The 19,878-nt window shown below is 44.1% G+C and overlaps 1 protein-coding gene across 1 annotated transcript in view; it reads left to right on the forward strand.

Annotated features, from left to right (window-relative positions):
* Positions 1–401: 401 nt before the first annotated feature.
* The window catches only part of LOC107298101 (S phase cyclin A-associated protein in the endoplasmic reticulum), a gene marked incomplete at its 5' end in the record, with an annotated part of 69,458 nt that continues 49,981 nt past the window's right edge, over positions 402–19,878 (forward strand). Inside the window, 12 exons of the mRNA XM_015827463.1 lie at positions 402–572; positions 1,903–1,972; positions 2,147–2,264; positions 3,767–3,878; positions 4,054–4,194; positions 6,303–6,458; positions 7,835–7,977; positions 8,324–8,405; positions 8,657–8,809; positions 9,393–9,500; positions 13,511–13,647; positions 19,411–19,476. Of these exons, the coding sequence (XP_015682949.1) occupies positions 402–572; positions 1,903–1,972; positions 2,147–2,264; positions 3,767–3,878; positions 4,054–4,194; positions 6,303–6,458; positions 7,835–7,977; positions 8,324–8,405; positions 8,657–8,809; positions 9,393–9,500; positions 13,511–13,647; positions 19,411–19,476 (1,457 nt within the window). The remainder of the gene's footprint in view (positions 573–1,902; positions 1,973–2,146; positions 2,265–3,766; positions 3,879–4,053; positions 4,195–6,302; positions 6,459–7,834; positions 7,978–8,323; positions 8,406–8,656; positions 8,810–9,392; positions 9,501–13,510; positions 13,648–19,410; positions 19,477–19,878) is intronic.

The following is a 19,878-nucleotide window of genomic DNA, read 5'->3' on the forward strand; positions in this document are numbered from 1 at the left end:
ACTTCTTCTTCTTCTTCTTCTTCTTCTTCTTCTTCTTCTTCTTCTTCTTCTTCTTCTTCTTCTTCTTCTTCTTCTTCTTCTTCTTCTTCTTCTTCTTCTTCTTCTTCTTCTTCTTCTTCTTCTTCTTCTTCTTCGACTACTACTACTACTACTACTACTACTACTACTACTACTTATTATTATTATTATTATTATTATTATTATTATTATTATTATTATTATTATTATTATTATTATTATTATTATTATTATTATTATTATTATTTATAAGTCAAGGACCCACCTAATTCTTTCACTGAGTCCCCAAGCATAAAATTCAGGCGGTAACAGTGATGCCTACCTGGGCAGGTGTTTTTCCGAGTCCCCAGTCAGTTTTTCTGATCTCCGTTCCCCTTTTGCAGTCCATGGCCGAGGTGCTCGCCAAAAAGGAGGAGCTGGCGGATCGCTTGGAGAAAGCCAACGAGGAGGCCATTGCGAGCGCGATCGCCGAGGAGGAGCAGCTGACGAGGGAGATCGAGGCGGAGGAGAACACCGACATCAACCTGGAAACGGACAACGACAGCGACTTCTCTGTGAGTTTTCAGCTGGATGGGGGGAAACTGACATTGATGGAACGGCTCTTTTTTTCGAGCCCAGGTCGGACGCTGGGCTTTTATATACTTCTTGACATTGAAGAATAGCTGGGCCCTCCCTCTGTAATCGCAGAGCCAGGAAAAATATACAAAAGTATTCTGAATTGTGAGGTTTCCTTTTTTTTTTTTTTTTTTTTGGAACTATGTAGAAATTAACTGCTCGTTTCCCAGTTAGAGAATTCATGCGACGCTCTTGAGATTTGCAGGGAGCCGGGAACTTTTGGGAGAAGAACAAGGAGCCTCAGAAACTGGAGATTGAGGACAAACCCTGGTTTGTTTTCAGCGAAAGAGCAGCAGCAGATGGCCCTTTTGCCCAATTCCCTGCCTTTTCAAAAGTAGGGCGTAATTGTGATTAATAAACAAGCCAGAACATAGGTTAAGATCCCCGCTAACAGGTAATCCTCAAACTCAGGACCATTTAACGACAGTTCGAAGTTACAACAGCCTCAGAAAAAGTGACTTAACGACCTGCACTCACACTTAAAACCTTCCCACCAAGTCAAGAGATTGCAATTCACGCATTTGGCAACTAGCCAGCTTTCACGGCCGGTCGCTGCATCCTGCAGTCATGTGATTGCAGGATCTGCCACCTTCTTTTTGCCAATTTCCCACAAAAAAATAATCACCTCTTGGAGGAAACTGGGTTCACTTAACAATTGCACCATTTGCTTCGCAGCGAGGTGATTAGCTTAATCGCAGACATTAAAATTGTCGTAAACTGAGTCTGACTTGACTTAGGACAGAAATCCCAGTCCCGATTGTGGTCACCTGTCACAGCTGTTGTTCTGATGTGCAGAAAGTGGGAAGGAACAAGATGAAGGGGAATTCCTTCTACAGGGGGTCCTCCACGTACAGCCACAATTCAGCCCCAGATTTCTGCTGCTAAGCGAGACATTTGTTAAGCGAGTTTTGCCCCCATTTTACGATCTTTCTCCTCGCAATTGTTGAACCATTGCAGTTGCTAAGTTAGTAGCACAGTCATTAAGCCAATCTGGCTTCCCCATTGACTTTGTTTGTGAGGTTGCAAAAGGGGATCATATGAGCCCAGGACCGTCATAAAAGTGAATCAGTTGCCAAGCATCTGAATTTTGATCACGTGACCACGGGGGGGATGCTGCAATGGTCATAAGTGTGAAAAACAGTCGTAAGTCACTTTTTCCAGTGCCGTTATAACTCTGAGTGGTCACTAAATGAACTGTTATAAGTCGAGGGCCACCTGTACATTGTTAGAGAGCCTCTGAAATTCTCTTTTTGCATTCTGGATTTTCAGGCCAGCCTGGGCAGCATATCATTCTGCGGCATTTCCATGGATTGGAATGACGTCCTGGCGGATTACGAAGGTACAGCCTCTTTTCTCGACCCGAGCTAAGGCCATTCTCGTTAAGAGGACCCATTTCCAGTTCATTGGAGAGCCCTGTGCTCTTCACCACCACCACCCGCCGGGCAATGATGGCCAGCTATCCGGCCCCTGGATCAGCTTCAGCTTCCAAAACTGATCCTCTGCTTTTTCGCAGCTCGTGAATCGTGGCGCCAAAATAATTCCTGGGGCGACATCGTGGAAGAAGAACCCGCTCGCCCACCGGGCCACGGAATCCACATGCACGAGAAACTGTCTTCTCCCTCCCGCAAGAGGTCTTTACTTTTTCAACTTTTTGATTCCATCATTCGGGAAAAACCCTGAATCGGATTCTGCATGAGTAATAATACTGATCATTCAAAGATAGGGAACTTTATGCCAATTCGGGCACATTCAGAATTTCTCGCTAGGAAATTCCAAGCCTGTATTTAGATTAGAAAGCCTTCCCCCCAAAATATCCCAGAAGACAGTGGGAGAGCACTTCTGTATCACTGCCTACAAAAGACCACGGACTATACCTGTAGCCAGCAGAGATGTGTTGTCTCAAGAGTTGGCAGTCCCCGACCATCCTTGATCGAGATTGAAGCTGATCAGGGATTGTCCTGGTTAGTACCAGGTTGGGAAACCATAAGGAAATTGTAGCTTAGACTGAGAAGGTGAAATAGAATCCCAGCATAAGGAAGTGGATAGCCACTTTGGTATTACTGTCAAGAAGAACCACACGGATGCCTGTATGATGTCCCTAGGAGTTGAGCTTGACTTGAAGAAGACCTTTAGATATTGTAAGACCTTCAGATATTTTGGACTGCATATTGATTGAGCTGCTGAGTCTTGGAATNTAGCTTAGACTGAGAAGGTGAAATAGAATCCCAGCATAAGGAAGTGGATAGCCACTTTGGTATTACTGTCAAGAAGAACCACACGGATGCCTGTATGATGTCCCTAGGAGTTGAGCTTGACTTGAAGAAGACCTTTAGATATTGTAAGACCTTCAGATATTTTGGACTGCATATTGATTGAGCTGCTGAGTCTTGGAATCCAAAATGTCTGGAGGGAACTCTAGTCTTCTTGTGTAACAGAAGATTTTCCATGGCCTATGCCTGAACAATCTTAGCAGTGATTCTTATTATCACAATCATGTACAACTACACAGGTACACTATATTGTGCCCTGTAAATGAAGATTGAGCGGGGAATCTTCTAAATGAGACATTGATGTCTGTGAAACTCTCCAAGCTCTAACTCTGTTTTTAAACCTCTAATGCAGTGATGGCGAACCTTTTAGACACTGAGTGCCCAAAAACTGCCCCACCCCTGCACCGCCCCACCCCTGCTCCATCCCTGCCCCGCCCCCACCCACCCACAGGGCCACCCGCCACCTCCACAGCCCGCCGCAGATCGCCATGGCGGCCCAGTAGCGCCATGGCAGCCATGCCCTCCACCCATGCCCCGCAGCATCATCTCTTTGCGACGGGGCGCAAGGGCGGAGTCTTGTCCCCACTGCCCAGCTGCCATGTCCTTGGCTGCGCTACTCCAGGCAGGCCGTGCCTGGGGGCGACTCTCCTCCGGGGCGGCTGCTGGTGTGGAGGGGGCCATGGGGGGAGGCGGGGCTGGGGCAACAGCACGTGTGCCCACAGAGAGGGCTCCGAGTGCCGCCTCTGGCACTCGTGCCATACGTTCGCCACCACTGCTCTAATGTTTATACAGCGTTCTGTAGCTTTCAGCTGCTTCTGCGTTGTTCTTCCGCTGCTCAGTTTTCCGTGTCTTTTCTTTCCAAGGACAATTGCAGAATCGAAGAAGAAGCACGAAGAGAAGCAGAAGAAGGCTCAGCAGCTGAGAGAGAAGCTCCGCGAGGAGAAAACTCTAAAGCTTCAGAAATTAATGGAAAGGGTAAATTTTGCTAGGGCTCCTTTTTTTAATGTCCCAATCCTGAAACCAGGACCCAAAGTTGGGATCATAATACCGTATCGTATTACGATCGCTACGACCACGAACAATATTAGTGGCACAGTGAAAGAAACCACAACGGTTGGGGGCTTGTTTGACTCTTCATTCTCCTCTGCAGGAAAAAGATGTGAAAAAATGGAAAGAAGAATTGTTGGATCAGAGACGAAGGATGATGGAGGAAAAATTGCTCCACGCAGAGTTTAAACGTGAAGTGCAGTTGCAAGCGATTGTCAAAAAAGCCCAAGAGGAAGAAGCTAAGGTAAGATCACTCAGATCAGACTCTTGTTGCATTTTATGGATATGATCCTAATTACAAGTTAGTCCAGAACCTGGCAATAGAAATCATAATATATCTTTGGTCCAAATTTGTGTACCCCCGGTCTACTAAAATTGCATTAGGTGTCTTCCTTTCAGTCCAGTCACTAGGGTACATTCTCTATTTCAGAATTGCAATAATACAGTGGTCCTCAGTCTGAAGGCCTGTTTGTCTTTTTTGAAGCTATTTGTCTTCAAAGTTACCTCAAAACAGTGAGATGGAACCATCAAGGTCCTTCTTCTGAAGCTTTCAAGAAGACCTTGAAGGCCAAGTGTGGTTTTCAGTTGCTGGATGTTGACGCCTGACTTTCCGCCGGTGAACTGTTTCCACCACAGGCACAGTTCTCACTGTGTCGCGTTTTATCGCTAGGTTCAGTTCCTTGAAGACAACCTGCACATTATTTTCAAGTGAAATAAACTGAGATAAGCGCAGCCACTTAGATTTGACGGAAAAGTTGTTAGAGAGATGAACTTTTGTTCCGAAGTGCTGTTTGCTTGGTTTGGCATTTTAACTCAGAACTCCCTTTTTTTTTTTTATGTGCTGTCCTGTGTCAGTTTGATAATATGTAGGCAGAGCCATCCTATAAATTTGATTTCCACTACGGTGATGTAGAGCAGGGGTCTGCAACCTTAACAACTTTAAGACTTGTGGACTTCAGCTCCCAGAATTCCTCAGCCAGCATAGCTGGCTGAGGAATTCTGGGAGCTGAAGTCCACAAGTCTTAAAGTTGTCAAGGTTGCAGACCCCTGATGTAGGGAGTTGATTTGTAGGCAAGATTGTTGTACTACGGTGAGGGCTGCTTTTCATTTTCACGGTGCATGGAGAATTTCAAGGGTCTCTGCGTGTGTACACACCGGATGCTATTTTTGAAGAGCCATGTTTTTAATGCTTTGCAAGCCCTTAAGACAGCACAGTTGGCTAAGTCCATTAGCTGCTGGCTGCTTCTGCCCTTCCCTTAGAGCTGCTGTCATGTCTTTTACCTGCGGGCCCTGGTCTCCTTAATCCCGGGTGACCCACGGCAATCAGATTAACAACCCAACTTGTCATAATTCCCACTTTAGCAGATGTGCTAAAGCACTGCAATCGGTTCAGCAGGGCGAGATCCCCAGCCCTTTTGCACCCCAAGATCACGGCTAATTGGGTCAGAGCTACTGGTGGGGAGGAGGGGGGGCAAAGAGAAAGAAGGCTGGGACTTTCGCAGCTGTTCCTCTTTTCCTTGCCCCCCCCCTCCCACCGCCACCCGCTCAGTGAACTGCAAAAATTCACTCTGCAAATGTGTTCCAAGCGGAAAGTTGGACTCGTCTGGGGATGTTTGACACGGCTGTAAATGGTGAGAGGAGAAGCACTAAAATCATAGTGTCAAAAGAGGCCGTTTAGCCTCTGCATCTAATATTCAACTCAGGACAGAAGTATATCGTGTCTTTCTTTGGATTAGGGAGCAAGAGCTGAGTAAGAAAGATAAACGGGGAGTGGAATATGGTACAACTGAAGAGACTTTTTAAAGAGGGAGAGAGAGTAGACCGTTGCTTTGGGATGGTCTTTCTCCGTCCCAGGCTTAGTGAATTCATTCTCAAGAGGGAGGATCCTCAGAAATCCAGTTAGGGCACCTTTTGCACAAACAGGAAGCACATTGCACAAATCACTTTGATGTGATGATGTGGTGGAGGACTTGAACACACTTCCCTGCTTGGAGACCGACCAGGGGGGTCTGTCCTGGGGCTCCAGATTCAGAGATCTTTCCATACATTCCCATATCAGTTTTCTCTGATGTTACCTAGTTGGGTAATGAAACGTCTGCAAGAAAACAGCCACGTTCAGAGAGCATCAAAGAACCCCACAAATCTTTCCTTCGCTTAGGACAGCGTTTCCCAACCTTGGCAACTTTAAGATGGGTGGACTTCAACTCCCAGAATTCCCCAGCCGGTCACACTTAAGTTCACCAAATTAGTCCATTTCTCACAACCGATGGATGTATAAATGTCTAAAGTGTTTGGTGTTTTATTTTGCACCGATCCGATTTTTCATCGGGGTTCCCATTCCATCTTTGGCAGGTGAATGAAATTGCATTCATAAACACCTTGGAAGCCCAGAATAAGCGCCACGATGTTTTGTCCAAGCTGAAAGAATACGAGCAAAGACTGAATGAATTGCAGGAAGAGCGCCAACGAAGGCAGGAAGAGAAGCAAGCCCGCGATGAAGCTGTCCAGGTACCACTGAACGTCACAAAGGCTAGAAGCCAGTAACAAAGAAGAGAGGCGATTTTAATGGTTTTATTTCTTTGCCTTACTGGTGTCCTTCTTTGGAACACTATTGGGGTAGCCTGTCTTCCCCTCCCCTCCCTTCTCTTCCTTTTCCTTCACTTTCTTGTTTTCTCCTGACTCTAAAGTGCTACTGAGCTCTGAATCATATAGAAATAGCAGAAAAGAGATTTGCTCTTAAGTGTCCATGCCCAAGAATGAGTTAGCCTGCATGGAACTAACTCAACATGGTGATATTATCTGTCTGTCTGTCTGTCTATCTGTCTGTCTGTCTACCTACTATCTACAGTACCTATCTATCATCTGTCTGTCCATTCATCCATTCATTGCCTATCTATATCCATCAATTTTCTAGCTATCTCCATCCATCCACCCACCCATCCATCCATTATCTAGCTATCCATCCATCCAGTCTATCTATATCCATCATTTTTCTAGCTATCTCCACCCATCCATCTATTATCCATCCATCCATCCATTGTCTATCTATATCAGTGGTGGCGAACCTATGGCACGCGTGCCAGAGGTGGCACTCAGAGCCCTCTCTGTGGGCACGCACACTGCAGCCAGTAGCAACTCGTGCAGGTCCATTAGGCTGCCACCGCCCGAAGCAGCAGCCCCGCCCAGCACAAAGCAGGCAAAATGGCCGGCTAGCAAGCTCGAGTAAAGATGTTACAGTATCGAGGTGGCCACGCCTACCTGGCCACACCCACCCAGTCTGCTGTGACCACTCTGGCCACGCCCACCCAGTGGGCCACACACCCTGCCCTCCCTGAGGGAACCACAATGCTGATGCGGCCTTGGCACTTTGCAATAAATAAGTGGGTTTTGGGTTGCGGTTTGGGCACTCGGTCTCTAAAAGGTTNCCATCCATCCATCCATCCATCCATCCATCCATTGTCTATCTATATCCATCCATTATCTACCCATCCATCCATCCATCCATCCATCCATCCAGTCATCCAGTCTATCTATATCCATCCACTTTCTAGCTATCTCCATCCATCCATCCATCCATCTATCATCTATCCATCCATCCATCCATCCATCCATCCATTGTCTATCTATATCCATCCATTATCTACCCATCCATCCATCCAGTCATCCAGTCTATCTATATCCATCCACTTTCTAGCTATCTCCATCCATCCATCCATTGTCTATCTATATCCATCCATTATCCATCCATCCATCCATCCAGTCTATCTATATCCATCCATTTTGTAGCTATCTCCATCCATCCATCCCAAACCTTCTGTCCTTTCTATCATTGTGCAAACCATTTAGCATTTCCATATTTAACAAGGGAATTGTTTGCTCCCTAGGAACGGAAGAGAGCTTTGGAAGCGGAGCGTCAGGCACGGGTGGAAGAGTTGCTAACGAAGAGGAAAGAACAAGAAGCTCGGATTGAGCAGCAGAGGCAGGAGAAGGAGAAAGCCCGGGAAGATGCCGCTCGGGAACGGGCCAGGTAGCCGTTGTGAACCACTTCCAGTTTTTATTTAATTTTAACCCAAGAGTTTCGGTCAGTGTTTTTCAACCTCGCCAACTTTAAGATGCATGGACTTCAATTCCCGGAAGCTGAGGAATTCTGGGAGTCGAAGTCCACCCATCTTAAACTTGCCACGATTGAGAAATGTTTGCAAACGGAATGTACAAATGCTACATTCATTTAATGAGTTTTACCCTAGAAAATAGAGACACCCATTTGGAGTATCTTGGATCTACTGTATGAATGGAGGGATTTTGCTATTTCTTGAAAAGGCGTGGATCCAATCGCGTGCCTTAATTTTTCAACGTCTCTGCTCTTTGCATAGAGATCGGGAAGAGAGATTAGCTGCTCTCACTGCAGCCCAGCAAGAAGCCATGGAGGAGCTCCAGAAGAAGATCCAGTTGAAGGTATGGGCTAGAAATACATCTCCAGAAAGGCATAGACCAGTAGTTCTCAACCTGTGGTCCGCGGACTCCTAGGGAGGGTGCAGTGTCATCACAAGGGGTCTGCAAGGGCTTGAAGAAAAGCTATGATTTAAACCTTGAGTTGTCTTGGGGGTCCGTGGCCACAAAAGGTAGCTAAAGAGGGTCCTTAGTGAAGTAAAGGTTGAGAACCAGCAGCCTAGAAATCTTAATCTTTCTCTTTTGATCACACGCAGCACGATGAGAGCATCCGGAGGCACATGGAGCAGATAGAACAGAGGAAAGAAAAAGCGGCCGAATTGAGCAGCGGGAGACACGCCAACACAGACTATGCGCCCAAACTCACACCCTACGAGCGCAAGAAGCAGTGTTCACTCTGTAACGTTTTGGTAGGACTCTCCTCTTACTAGCCTCTTGAGATAAGAGTGTGTCTCTGCCATTCGAGACCGCCTTAGCTGTGCCCGGAGATTGCCTTTGAGATGAGGATCCCTAGAGGGAAGAGTAGCTCAGCCCTGCCATTCCTTCCTTGCAGAGACAAGGCATTTTTGCAGAGGAGAAGAAACTTCTCACTGCTTTTCCCTGAGCCAGATGTTGGGGCATCCTTTCCCAGTTTGCACCGTCCAGATGTGTCAGGTCTTGAGCTTTGCTAATTGGGCTGGGTTGACTGGATATCTATGGAGATTCTCCATCAACCATGGTTTTCCCAAATGCAAGTGGACTTTCTTGTGTTTTTTTTCTTTTGAAAACATTTCACTTCTCATCCAAGAAGCTTCCTCCGGTCTGAAGGGTGCAAATTGGGAAGGGATGCTTCAACATCTGGCCTGGAGGAAAGACAGTGGAGAATCATCTCCTCTTTGCCAGCCTGCTCCATTGATCTTGTCCCCTGTAACAGCTGAACTAGCCAGGATATGTTGGGTGGGCTTTGCCAGGTTTTGGCACAAATGAACTGAGCAAATGTCGCACCCTTTCCAGATTTCCTCGGAGGTGTATCTCTTTAGCCACATTAAGGGGAAAAAGCATCAACACGCCGTGAGGGAGAACAGCAGCATCCAAGGCCGGGAACTTTCCGATGAAGAAGTGGTAAGTCTTTTCTCCTTTCCCACCCCAATGTTATTATCCAACAGGAAATGGCTGTTAGGTTGGCAGAGCCTTGATCCAATTGCTGAAGAATCTGAGGGATTTATAATCCAGCACAGTGTAGAAGGCAGCAGATTAGATTTGAATTAGATTAATTTGAATTTGAATTAGATTCATTTGAATCCTCCAATTGATGTATGTTGTTATATTAAGTCTCAAGCTCTGACCCAGTGTTTCTCAACCTGGACAACTTTAAGATGTGTGGACTTCAACTCCCAGAATTCCCCAGCCAGCAATTCTCCCAGAATTGTGGGAGTTGAAGTCCACACATCTTAAAGTTGTCCAGGTTGAGAAACACTGAGTCAGAGCTTGAGACTTAATATAACAACATACATTAATTGGAGGATTTGGAGATATAAGTCTAGAGGGCCAGCCAGAAGATTAGAAGCATTTGCGGGAGACAACTCCACTGAGACTACCTTGTCCTACTCAGAGCAAGAAGATGGAGAGATACCAGTTTCTGGCTGCAGTGGGACTTAAACTGGTCAGAAAAACTGGAGCTGACTTTTGTGAACTTTTTGGAAATGTGGCTTTTTAGAGGATGCTACTACACTCGGCTTTGCTGTTCTTTCTTTGGGATTGGTGTGGCGGATTGTATCAACGTCCTGGTGATTCATTCATCAATGGGTGTTTTGGTCAATGGGTCTTTTGACGTGATCCATTGAGGCTTAGGTCAGGTGTAGGCAACCTTGGCTCTTTTATGACTTGTGGACTTCAACTCCCAGAATTCCTGAGCCAGCTATGCTGGCTCAGGAATTCTGGGAGTTGAAGTTCACGAGTCATAAAAGAGCCAAGGTTGCCTACCCCTGGCTTAGGTATTCCTAAGGAAGTCCTGAAAGAAACTTTCTTTTATGGACCAACTCTTTTTCTCCAGCCCTGTGTTCAAGATCCCTCTTTCTTTGCCGGACATATTTAACAGAAACATGTCTTTCTTCAACTCTCCTAAGAGCTCAGTGCCTTTCTGAACGTGCCTCATTTTGCTTGGAGTCTGGAAGTACTCCATGGTTTGTTAATTTGGTTTAATCACATATGTCAGCCAAGTATTATGATAAATTTTAATATAATTTGCTCTTTCTTGCTATGTACAGCTCTGGGCAAAATTTATATCCCTCTAGAACAGCAACATTTATGCTTTGTGTACTTAGGAGTACAATTTCAAAATACAGGAATAAATAATGTGGCCGAGTCAGCTGAGTTTTACTTCTCTCTGTTTCCCATTTTATTTTTAATCAATGAAGGCACCTCTAGGTGAATGCACTATTCCTACTTAAAGTTATTGCTTTTCACCTCTGATGCCTTCATATTAAATGACCCTTCTTCTCTGATGTATAAGATTTTTATTTATACTACCTCTGACCTAATGAAATTTCACCTTTAGCCCCCTGCACTTGACACTTCAGATAACATACACTTGATCTTTGACACATTTTTGTTTTAAGCCCAGAATGGGTAAGAGCTGCTTGCCACACAGGCGAAATAACTCCTTTGGAGAGGTCAATTCCAGACAGGGTTTCCATTCTGAACCACAAAACTTGTCTTGATCATTCGGAAAATCCTATTGACAAAGATCACAGTGTAGAATCCAAATCCGTGGGGGTGGGGGCTGATTATTATTTAAGATTTAATCTTCAGTTCTATTCACAGTCTGGGACTGGTTAAAAACTTAACAGTTCAAGTCCTAACCAAGGACCTAAGAGCTGTTAAGGTAACGTCTGAGTTCCGAGGAGTAACGTGGTTTTCCGCAAAGAATATTCAGGTCTAATAAGTTCAAAATTTCCATGCCTCTATTGCGTATTGCTCCCAAGGGCTCCTGTTACTATTGGTACAACCACTGATTTCTTCTTCTTCTTCTTCATCATCATCATCATCATCATCTATTATTATTATTATTATTATTATTATTATTATTATTTCTTCCACTATTATTATTATCATCATCACCATCATCATCTTCAATTCAATTCACAGTCTGGGACTGGTAAAAACCTAACAGTTTAAATCCTAACCAAGGATCTAAGAGCTGTTAAGGTAATGTCTGAGTATATAGCCAGTTCTGAGTAAGGTGGGGTTTGTTTTTTTTCAAAGTCAGAATATTCAGGTCTAGTAAGTTTAACATTTCCATGTTTCTAGACAGCCCTTTGGGTATTGCTGCAAGGACTCCTATTACTGTTGGTACAAACATTGATTTCTTCCTCCACAATCGCTCAACTTCAATTTGCAAATCACGCTATTTTGTTATTTTTTCTAGCTATTATTATTATTATTATTATTTCTGAAAGGTCAAATTCTGATCATTTCCTAGATTAAAACGAACACATAGATTTAGAGGCAGTCCTTCATTTACAACAGCTTGCTTCGCTTGGTGACTGTTCAAAGTTAAAACGGTACTGAAGAAAGGGATATCGTTTTTCACTCTTAGTATGCCCGTGATCACGTGATCAAAATTCAGACGCTTAGCAACTGGTTCACATTTACGACGGTCGCAGTGTCTTGGGGTCACGTGATCCCCTTTTGCGACCTTCTGTCGAGCAAAGTCAATGGGGAAGCCAAATTCGCTTAACAGCCAGGTTACTAAGTGATTCACTTAACAGCTGTGGCAAGAAAGGTCATAAAATGGGACAAAACTCACTTCCCAAATTCCTCAACCACATACATTTTGGGCCCCATTGTGGTCGTAAGTTGAGGACCACCTGTAATCCCGCATTCCTTTTTTTGCTAGTTGGGGAAAAAAAATAGACAGGGATCGGTTCCACCCAAGATTAATGCAAAGTGACAGCTTTAGGAACTGGAGAAGCGCTTGGCTGATGGGTACCGAGCATCGCTGGCCATAAGCCAGCGGCAGCTTGCTGGATGATGGAGGGGCTGTCCACTTAAAGCCAGCACGGCAAACGGCCAAACAATGGCCTTACAACTGTTAGCAGAATAGGGATTGGAGATGGGAGACTTTTCTGGAGCTTCTTCCATTCCTCTCTGGCGCCTAATTCAGGATGTTGGTATTCAGATGTAGAATGGGGGTGTATTTGAGGACACACCCCCTCTCTGCTTGGCTTGGCTGGTTGATAAAGCTTAGCTTAGTGGAGGGGAATTGAATCACCCTTGATGTGCACATTAGAATCTAAGCTTTGATTGCAATAGTACTTAGACTTATATACTGCTTCACATTGCTTTTTCAGCCCTCTCTAAGCGGTTTACAGAGTCAGCATATTTCCCCCCAACAATCTGGGTCTTCATTTTACCAACCTCAGATGGAAGGCTGAGTCAACCTTGAGCTGGTCAGGATCAAACTCCAGACTGTGGGCAAAGTCAGCCTGCAATGCTGCATTTAACCACTGGGAAGGAAGAGAGGGAGGGAAGGGAAGGGAAGGGAAGGGAAGGAAGGAAGGAAGGAAGGAAGGAAGGAAGGAAGGAAGGAAGGAAGGAAGGAAGGAAGGAAGGAAGGAAGGAAAATAACAGTAGCCCTTAGACTTATATACTTTTACAGCCCTCTCTAAGCGGTTTACAGAGTCAGCATTTTTGCCCCCAACAATCTGGATCCTCATTTTATCCACCTCGGAAGGATGGAAGGCGGAGTCAACCTTAAGCTGGTCAGGATCGAACTCCTGGCTGTGGGCAGAGTTTGCCTACAGTCCTAAATCATCTTTTTCAGTGCCATTGTAACTTCGAATAAACCGTTGTAAGTCGAGGATTACCTGTACTATATCCACGGAGAATACTAAATGCTGCTACCATCTGGACCACATTCGATTTTGTGAACTGCTCGGAAGCTAATGCCGACTCCGTTGCTTCCCTTGGGCAATTTAAAGGGACAAACACCATATGAACAAAAATATATTCTGACACCGACTAGTTTTTAACACCCCATGGCTGCTTAATAGTAGGCTGCTCCTTTTTAGAGTGCAGAAACCGAAGCAAGAGTGTGGGGTGCCATCTTTTCTGTGTTCCCCTTCTTCTAGGAACACCTGTCCTTAAAGAAGTACATCGTGGATATTGTGGTAGAAAGCGCGGCTCCCGCCGAGCCCGTAAAAGACGGAGAAGACAGGCAGAGGACAAAAAAGAAAGCCAAGAAGCTGAAGGCGCGGATGAACTCAAGGTATCAGCTTTGGAAACACACATACACAAACACACACATATATACATATATAGAAGTGAGGAGAACCTGTGGCCTAGAGGTTAATACAGCTGCCTAACATGCAAGCTGCCCAGGTTCGAATCTCAGAAGGATATGGCTAGCTGATGAGAGACAAATAGCTTGAAATAGCTATACTAGTCTCCCTTTAACTCTTTGTCAGCAAAATCTAAATTTACATATACATATATATAAAAAAATGTATATGTGTCTTTTTGTGTACAGACACACACACATACACACACAGTCTTTTGCATGAAAAGGCTTACATTTATTTATTTTTGCCCTTCAGAAAAGCTGCTGTAAAACTCTGAGAAAAAAAAATGCAAAAAACCTTTTGAAGTTATTTGCTCTAGGAACATCTTGAAAATAGCACTGATGAGTCTAATTTACGGCCACTTTCTCTGATTGAGGAAGAAAACGGCATATCGATCCAGCCCTGCCTTTCACCTGTTAAGAGCTTTCTTCCTAATTGGACGCCAGAGCCCTGCCAAAACTCTGCCCTCTCCCAGAGCACAAGAGCAGGTTTAAGTAGGTCTAAACCGGGCCTATTTTTCTTCCCGGCTATTGATTTTTAAAATGAAGTATCAAAGAAAATCAATAGTAATCAAGAAATAGAAGCTCGTCGGCCGGAGTGTCAAATCCCCAGGCTGGGTTTAATCAATTTTGTTGCCTGCCACGACGAAGAAAGTTAGAAATATCTTAAAAGGGAAAGTGAGTTGTCAGACCTGCCATTTGTCAATGACTAAAAAAAAATGGGGCAGTCGTGGATTGTCATAGTTTCAGAGTTTGAAGGATCCCAAAGCAGAACATCCATGCTTCAGCCTAGACTTTACACCAGAGGTCCCCAACATTTGGGGCACCAGGGACCGGTTCCGTGGAGAGAGGTTTTTCCGTGGACCGGAGGGTGCGTGGTTTTGTGTGCTGCCTGCATCCCATGGAGGGAGCTTTGCTTGTTTGTGCGGACCGGTTGCTGGCATGCCACGGCCTGGTACCGGTCCACGGACCGGGGGTTGTGGACCCCTGCTTTAAACGGTTTCCTAGATTCCTTCCACTTATTCGAAATCCAGACTCAGCGCTAAAATACCGGCATGTGAAACTAGAGTCCTGTTGAATCCGCCTTTTGCTTTTTTGGGGTGGGATGTTTTTTTTTTAGTTGAAGTTTATTCTACAGGTAGTCCTCAACTTACAACAATTGGTTTAGCGACCGTGCAAAGTGACGACGACGCTGAAAAAAGTGGCTTATGACCGTTTTTCACACTTACAACCGTTGTGGCATCCCCATGGTCACGTGATCAAAATTCTGACGCTTGGCAACTGACTCGCATTTATGACGGTTGCAGGGTCCCGGGGGTCACGCGATCCCCTTTTGTGACCTTCTGATAAGCAAAGTCAACGGGGAAGCCAGGTTCATTTCACAACTGTGCTACTAATTTAACAACTGCAGTGATTCAATTAACAACTGTGGCAAGAAAGCTCGTAAAAGGGGGCCAAACTCACTTAACAACTGTCTCACCTAGTGGTCGTGAGTACCGGTATATTACTACCTGAAATATAAAATACAAATAGAAACAAAGATAAAAGGGGAATTAGAGGAGGAAGAAGAAGTGGAGTGCGAAGTAAAAAGGAAAGGGGAAAAAGCAGAGACTTCCAACCATTTTCAGCGCAGTCAAATACAAAATACATTTACAACGTCAGCTTTTTATTTCACACATTTAGTAAGTGCTAGCCATTTCTATAATAAACCGAATCTGAACCTCAAAACCCAATCAATCAATCAATCAGTCAATTTCATTGCGGTCACATGCCATCATTGCAAATAAAAGCATTAAAACAATAATAATAGTAAAAAATAAAAATAGAAGACAAGACAGAAAAATATATTGCAATTGGTGCTGGATTATTGACGGGCAATTAAGGTTTGCCTAATTTTGCATACAGCATAACAGAATTTGGCCACATTTTTCAGTGCAGTCAAACTGAAAATGCAGTTATAACCTCAACTTTTTACTTTACATATTTAGCAAGTAATAGCCATTTCTATAATAAACATAGATTAATCATTAAAACCTAAAATCAAAGTTTCCTTTTTCTTTGTTTTGTTTCACACATAAAGTCCAAAAGCTGTTTCTAAGTAGAAGCAAAACCGGATGCATTCTTTTCTTTAATTAAAACAGTTATTTTTGTCATATCTGCCAGCTCTATCAGTTTTTCCATCCGTTCTTCCATTGTGGGAATTAACATATTTTTCCATTTTTGCACGTACAGAATTCTCGCCGCAGTCAACGTATATAATAACCGAGTTCCAGTTTTTTTCCCCCAAGATCTTTCTCTGGTGCTTTTGTGGAGTTTAGCCCTTTTCATTGTACAGCTGTGTATCGAGGTAGCAGATGTTCCCCCTTTTTGAATGGCGTCTTTACGACATGGACTATTTTGCGTTCAGATTTATTTTCCAGATAGTTTCATGTATTGAGTTGAGTTTTTTTTTTTTCCTCTCCAGCATACTGAACTTGATAAAGCTTTGTTTACCACATTCAGTAGGACTTTGTAATATAAAAGGAAGTGATTCATAGCATAACCCATTTTTTCCCATCCTCAAGTTCTTAACAAATATTGGATTTCAAGTCTTACTACCTCAGGAGAGTGAAGCAGGAGCATCCGGGTGGTTTAAAAAAAAAGTGTCCAAAACTTAAAAATGCTTGTGCCTTTTAATAAAATGTGTTAGCTGGAAACTATGCTAACAACTTCTTCTGGTTTTATGCACTGGAAGTTACACCGCCTTCCTCCTACAATGTCTGTCACTCAGTGTGATGGGTGAATCAGAACGCTGTTATCAAGAAGGGTATGGAAAACATAAGCCAGCGAGAAAATATCCCCAGGGCACGATGTATTCAGGGAGATAAATATTTGCCAAACACAGAGAAGTGAGCTTCTTGCTGTCTTGAGACAAACTTGAAATTCAACTTTCCTGCTTGTTTGGCTGAGCCCCTCGTGTCTGCTTCAGAATTCTTCCTTTCTCCTCTTAGGAAAAGCCCCTGTCTTTTTATCCCAGCCTTAAAAGCTTTTCGTATCCGGAGCGTCTCCCTGCTTAGCCGCCCACGTCAGTCTGTCTGTCTAGCACACCCCATCCATTTAGAGCAGGGGTAGGCCACCTTGGCTCTTTTATGACTCGTGGACTCCAACTCCCAGAATTCCTGAGCCAGCCATGCTGAGGGGAAAGGGAGAGGTTTCCAAGCTGAGCCACGCTGGCTCAGGAATTCTGGGAGTTGAAGTCCACCAGTCATAAAAGAGCCAAGGTTGCCTACCCCTGGGCTAAACAGTCACTTGTCTGAGAAGGTATAGGTCAGGGGTAGGCAACCTTGGCTCTTTTATGACTGGTGGACTTCAACTCCCAGAATTCCTGAGCCAGCCATGCTGAGGGGAAAGAGAGAGGTTTCCAAGCTGAGCCATGCTGGCTCAGGAATTCTGGGAGTTGAAGTCCACCAGTCATAAAAGAGCCAAGGTTACCTACCCCTGGTTTAGGGACACTTAACTGACATTGGAAATGAGTACGTAAGAGGGGCAATTCGCCGTTCTTTCCCCCCCCCCCCACACCTCCTTCTACAACATCAAAGGAAGAGGGCCATCAAACCTGGATAGTTCTTGATTCACGGATTAAAAGCCTTACCTACAACTCCTCAGAGTTGGGCCAAGAAACCTTACAACTTTTGTTTGAAAGGGCTGTTTACCAAGTCAGATGGTCCTCAACTTACCACTACAAATTGAGCCCCAGATTTCTGTTGATAAGCGAGACGGTTGTTCAGCAAATTTTGCCCTATTTCTTGCCAACGTTGTTAAAGGAAACCCTGCAGTGGTTAAGTTAGGAACACGGTCGTTAAGTGAACCTGGCTTCCCCCATTGACTTTGCTTGACAGAAGGCCGCAAAAGGGGATCACATGACCCCCCCCTGGGACCCTGCGACCGTCATAAATATGAACCGAGTTGCCCAGCGTCTGAATTTCGATCATGTGACCGTGGGCGTGCTGAATGGCCATAAGGGTGAAAAACGGTCCTGAGTCACTTTTCTCAGTGCCTTTGTAACTTCGAACAGTCACTAAATGAACCGTTGTAAGTCGAGAGCTATCTGTATTGGAGCCAACAGGTAATTCTGGTGAACCAATATGCTTTTGCCAGGAAATCTTAGATCTCCAGTAGCTGATGGCCAACCTCCATTTAAGCCAGGGCTGTCCAACTTTGGCAACGTGAAGGCCTTTGGACTTCAACTCCCAGAATTCCTCAGCCAGCCTGAATTATTATTATTATTAATAATAATAATAATAATAATAATAATAATAATAATAATAATAATAATAATAATAATAAAGTTGGAAGGGACCTTGGAGGTCATCTAGTCCAACCCCCTGCTCAGGCAGGAAACCCTATGCCATTTCAGAAAAATGGCTGTCCAGTCTCTTTTTTAAAACTTCCAGTGTTGGAGCATTCACAGCTTCTAGAGGCAGGTTGTTCCACTGGTTAATTGTTCTAACTGTCAGGAAGTTTCTCCTTAGTTCTAGGTTGCTTCTCTCCTTGATTAGTTTCCATCCATTGCTTCTTGTCCTGCCTTCAGGCGCTTTGGAGCATAGCTTGACTCCCTCTTCTTTGGGGCAGCCCCTGAGATGTTGCAACACTGCTATCATACCCCCCCCTCGTCCTTCTCTTCATTAAACTAGACATACCCAATTCCAGCATACCGTTCCTTATATGTTTTAGCCTCCAGTCCTCTAATCATCTTTGTTGCTCTTCTCTGCACTCTTTCTAGAGTCTCAGCATCTTTTTTACATCGTGGTGACCAAAACTGGATGCTGTATTCCAAGTGTGGCCTTACCAAGGCCTTGTAAAGTGGTATTAACACATCACGTGATCTTGATTCTATTCCTCCATCAATGCAGCCTAGCATTGTGTTGGCTTTTTTGGCAGCTGCAGCACACTTTTGCTAGGCCTGTTAAGGGCTATTTTTCAAGTTGCTGATGGGCTGGTGTGTTTTATACCCATTTTGGCTCAAACAAAATTAAGTGCCATCCAAGGAAGAAATTGCCCCTTTCTCAGACAATGTGGCAAGTTGCCAAGATAAACCCATTTTTTCCCCCCCATTTGGTTCATGCTCCTAATTCTGGTTTACATTTTCCCAAAGTGAATCAGCCATTCATAGATTGCTTTTCTGTTCGCGGGAAACTTGTATGGTTGCATCATTGGCTGTTACAAACTGTTAATGAGATGCAAATTGTTCACTTGGGAGTTTTTTAAAGCATTTTTTTTTCTCACAATGAGCGAATTGCCATCTGGTATTAGAGTTTAAATCCAGTACTGTAATTTACAGTTGTTTATGAATTGATAAATTCGTTAGTCTCTAGAGTGCCCTAAGCTTGTTGTTTTCATATTTAAAATGTTTTAAATCTCTCCAGTAGTACGTATGACCGCTGGGCTTGCTGCAGCTTATAAAATCTTCAAACATTTTGCCATGTGATGAATGAAACTGAAGCAGGATTGGGAGTAGCAAACATGGTTTGGCAGGATAGAATTACTTTCAAATTAACCAAGGTTTCAAAGGAGCCCATTAATTTCTACTCCCTCTTTAATGTGAAAAAGAAGAATATAAAAATGGTAAATTGAACAAAAGACTCAGCACAGAATATGCTTTATATGCACCCTACCATAACTGATGTTTTCCACTGTTTCTTTTCATTTTAGGGCAAAGGAGTACGAAAACGGAATGGAATCAAAAAATGCCTCTTATGAGTCTCCGTACAAAGCAAAGTAAGTCCTTCATCCGGATGGGAGCCTTGTCCATCAGAACAGAATTACCTTGTGTGTAAGATAGCCTGTCCCATTCTGGTGCCTTTAACTTTTGAGGCCTGCAGCTCCTAGAATTGTAGAAATGAACCATTTTGATGAATTGGTGACAGAATTGTGAGAGGCTCCATTTAAAAGCTATATAGAACATAGATTCATAGGAATGGAAGGAGCCTTGGAGGTCTTCTAGTCTAACCCAAGGCAGGAGACCCTCTACCATTTCAAACAAATGGTTGTCCAATCTCTTCTTTAAAAATCTTCACAACTTCAGGAGGCAAGTTGTTCCACTGATTAATTGTTCTCACTGTCGGGAAATTTCTCTGTGAGTCAGATCTCTCTTTGATAGGTTTCCATCCATCGCTTCTT

Source organism: Protobothrops mucrosquamatus, unplaced genomic scaffold, assembly GCF_001527695.2.
Source record: "Protobothrops mucrosquamatus isolate PMUCROS unplaced genomic scaffold, P.Mucros_1.0 scaffold3713, whole genome shotgun sequence".
NCBI classification, from domain to species: Eukaryota; Metazoa; Chordata; class Lepidosauria; order Squamata; family Viperidae; genus Protobothrops; species Protobothrops mucrosquamatus.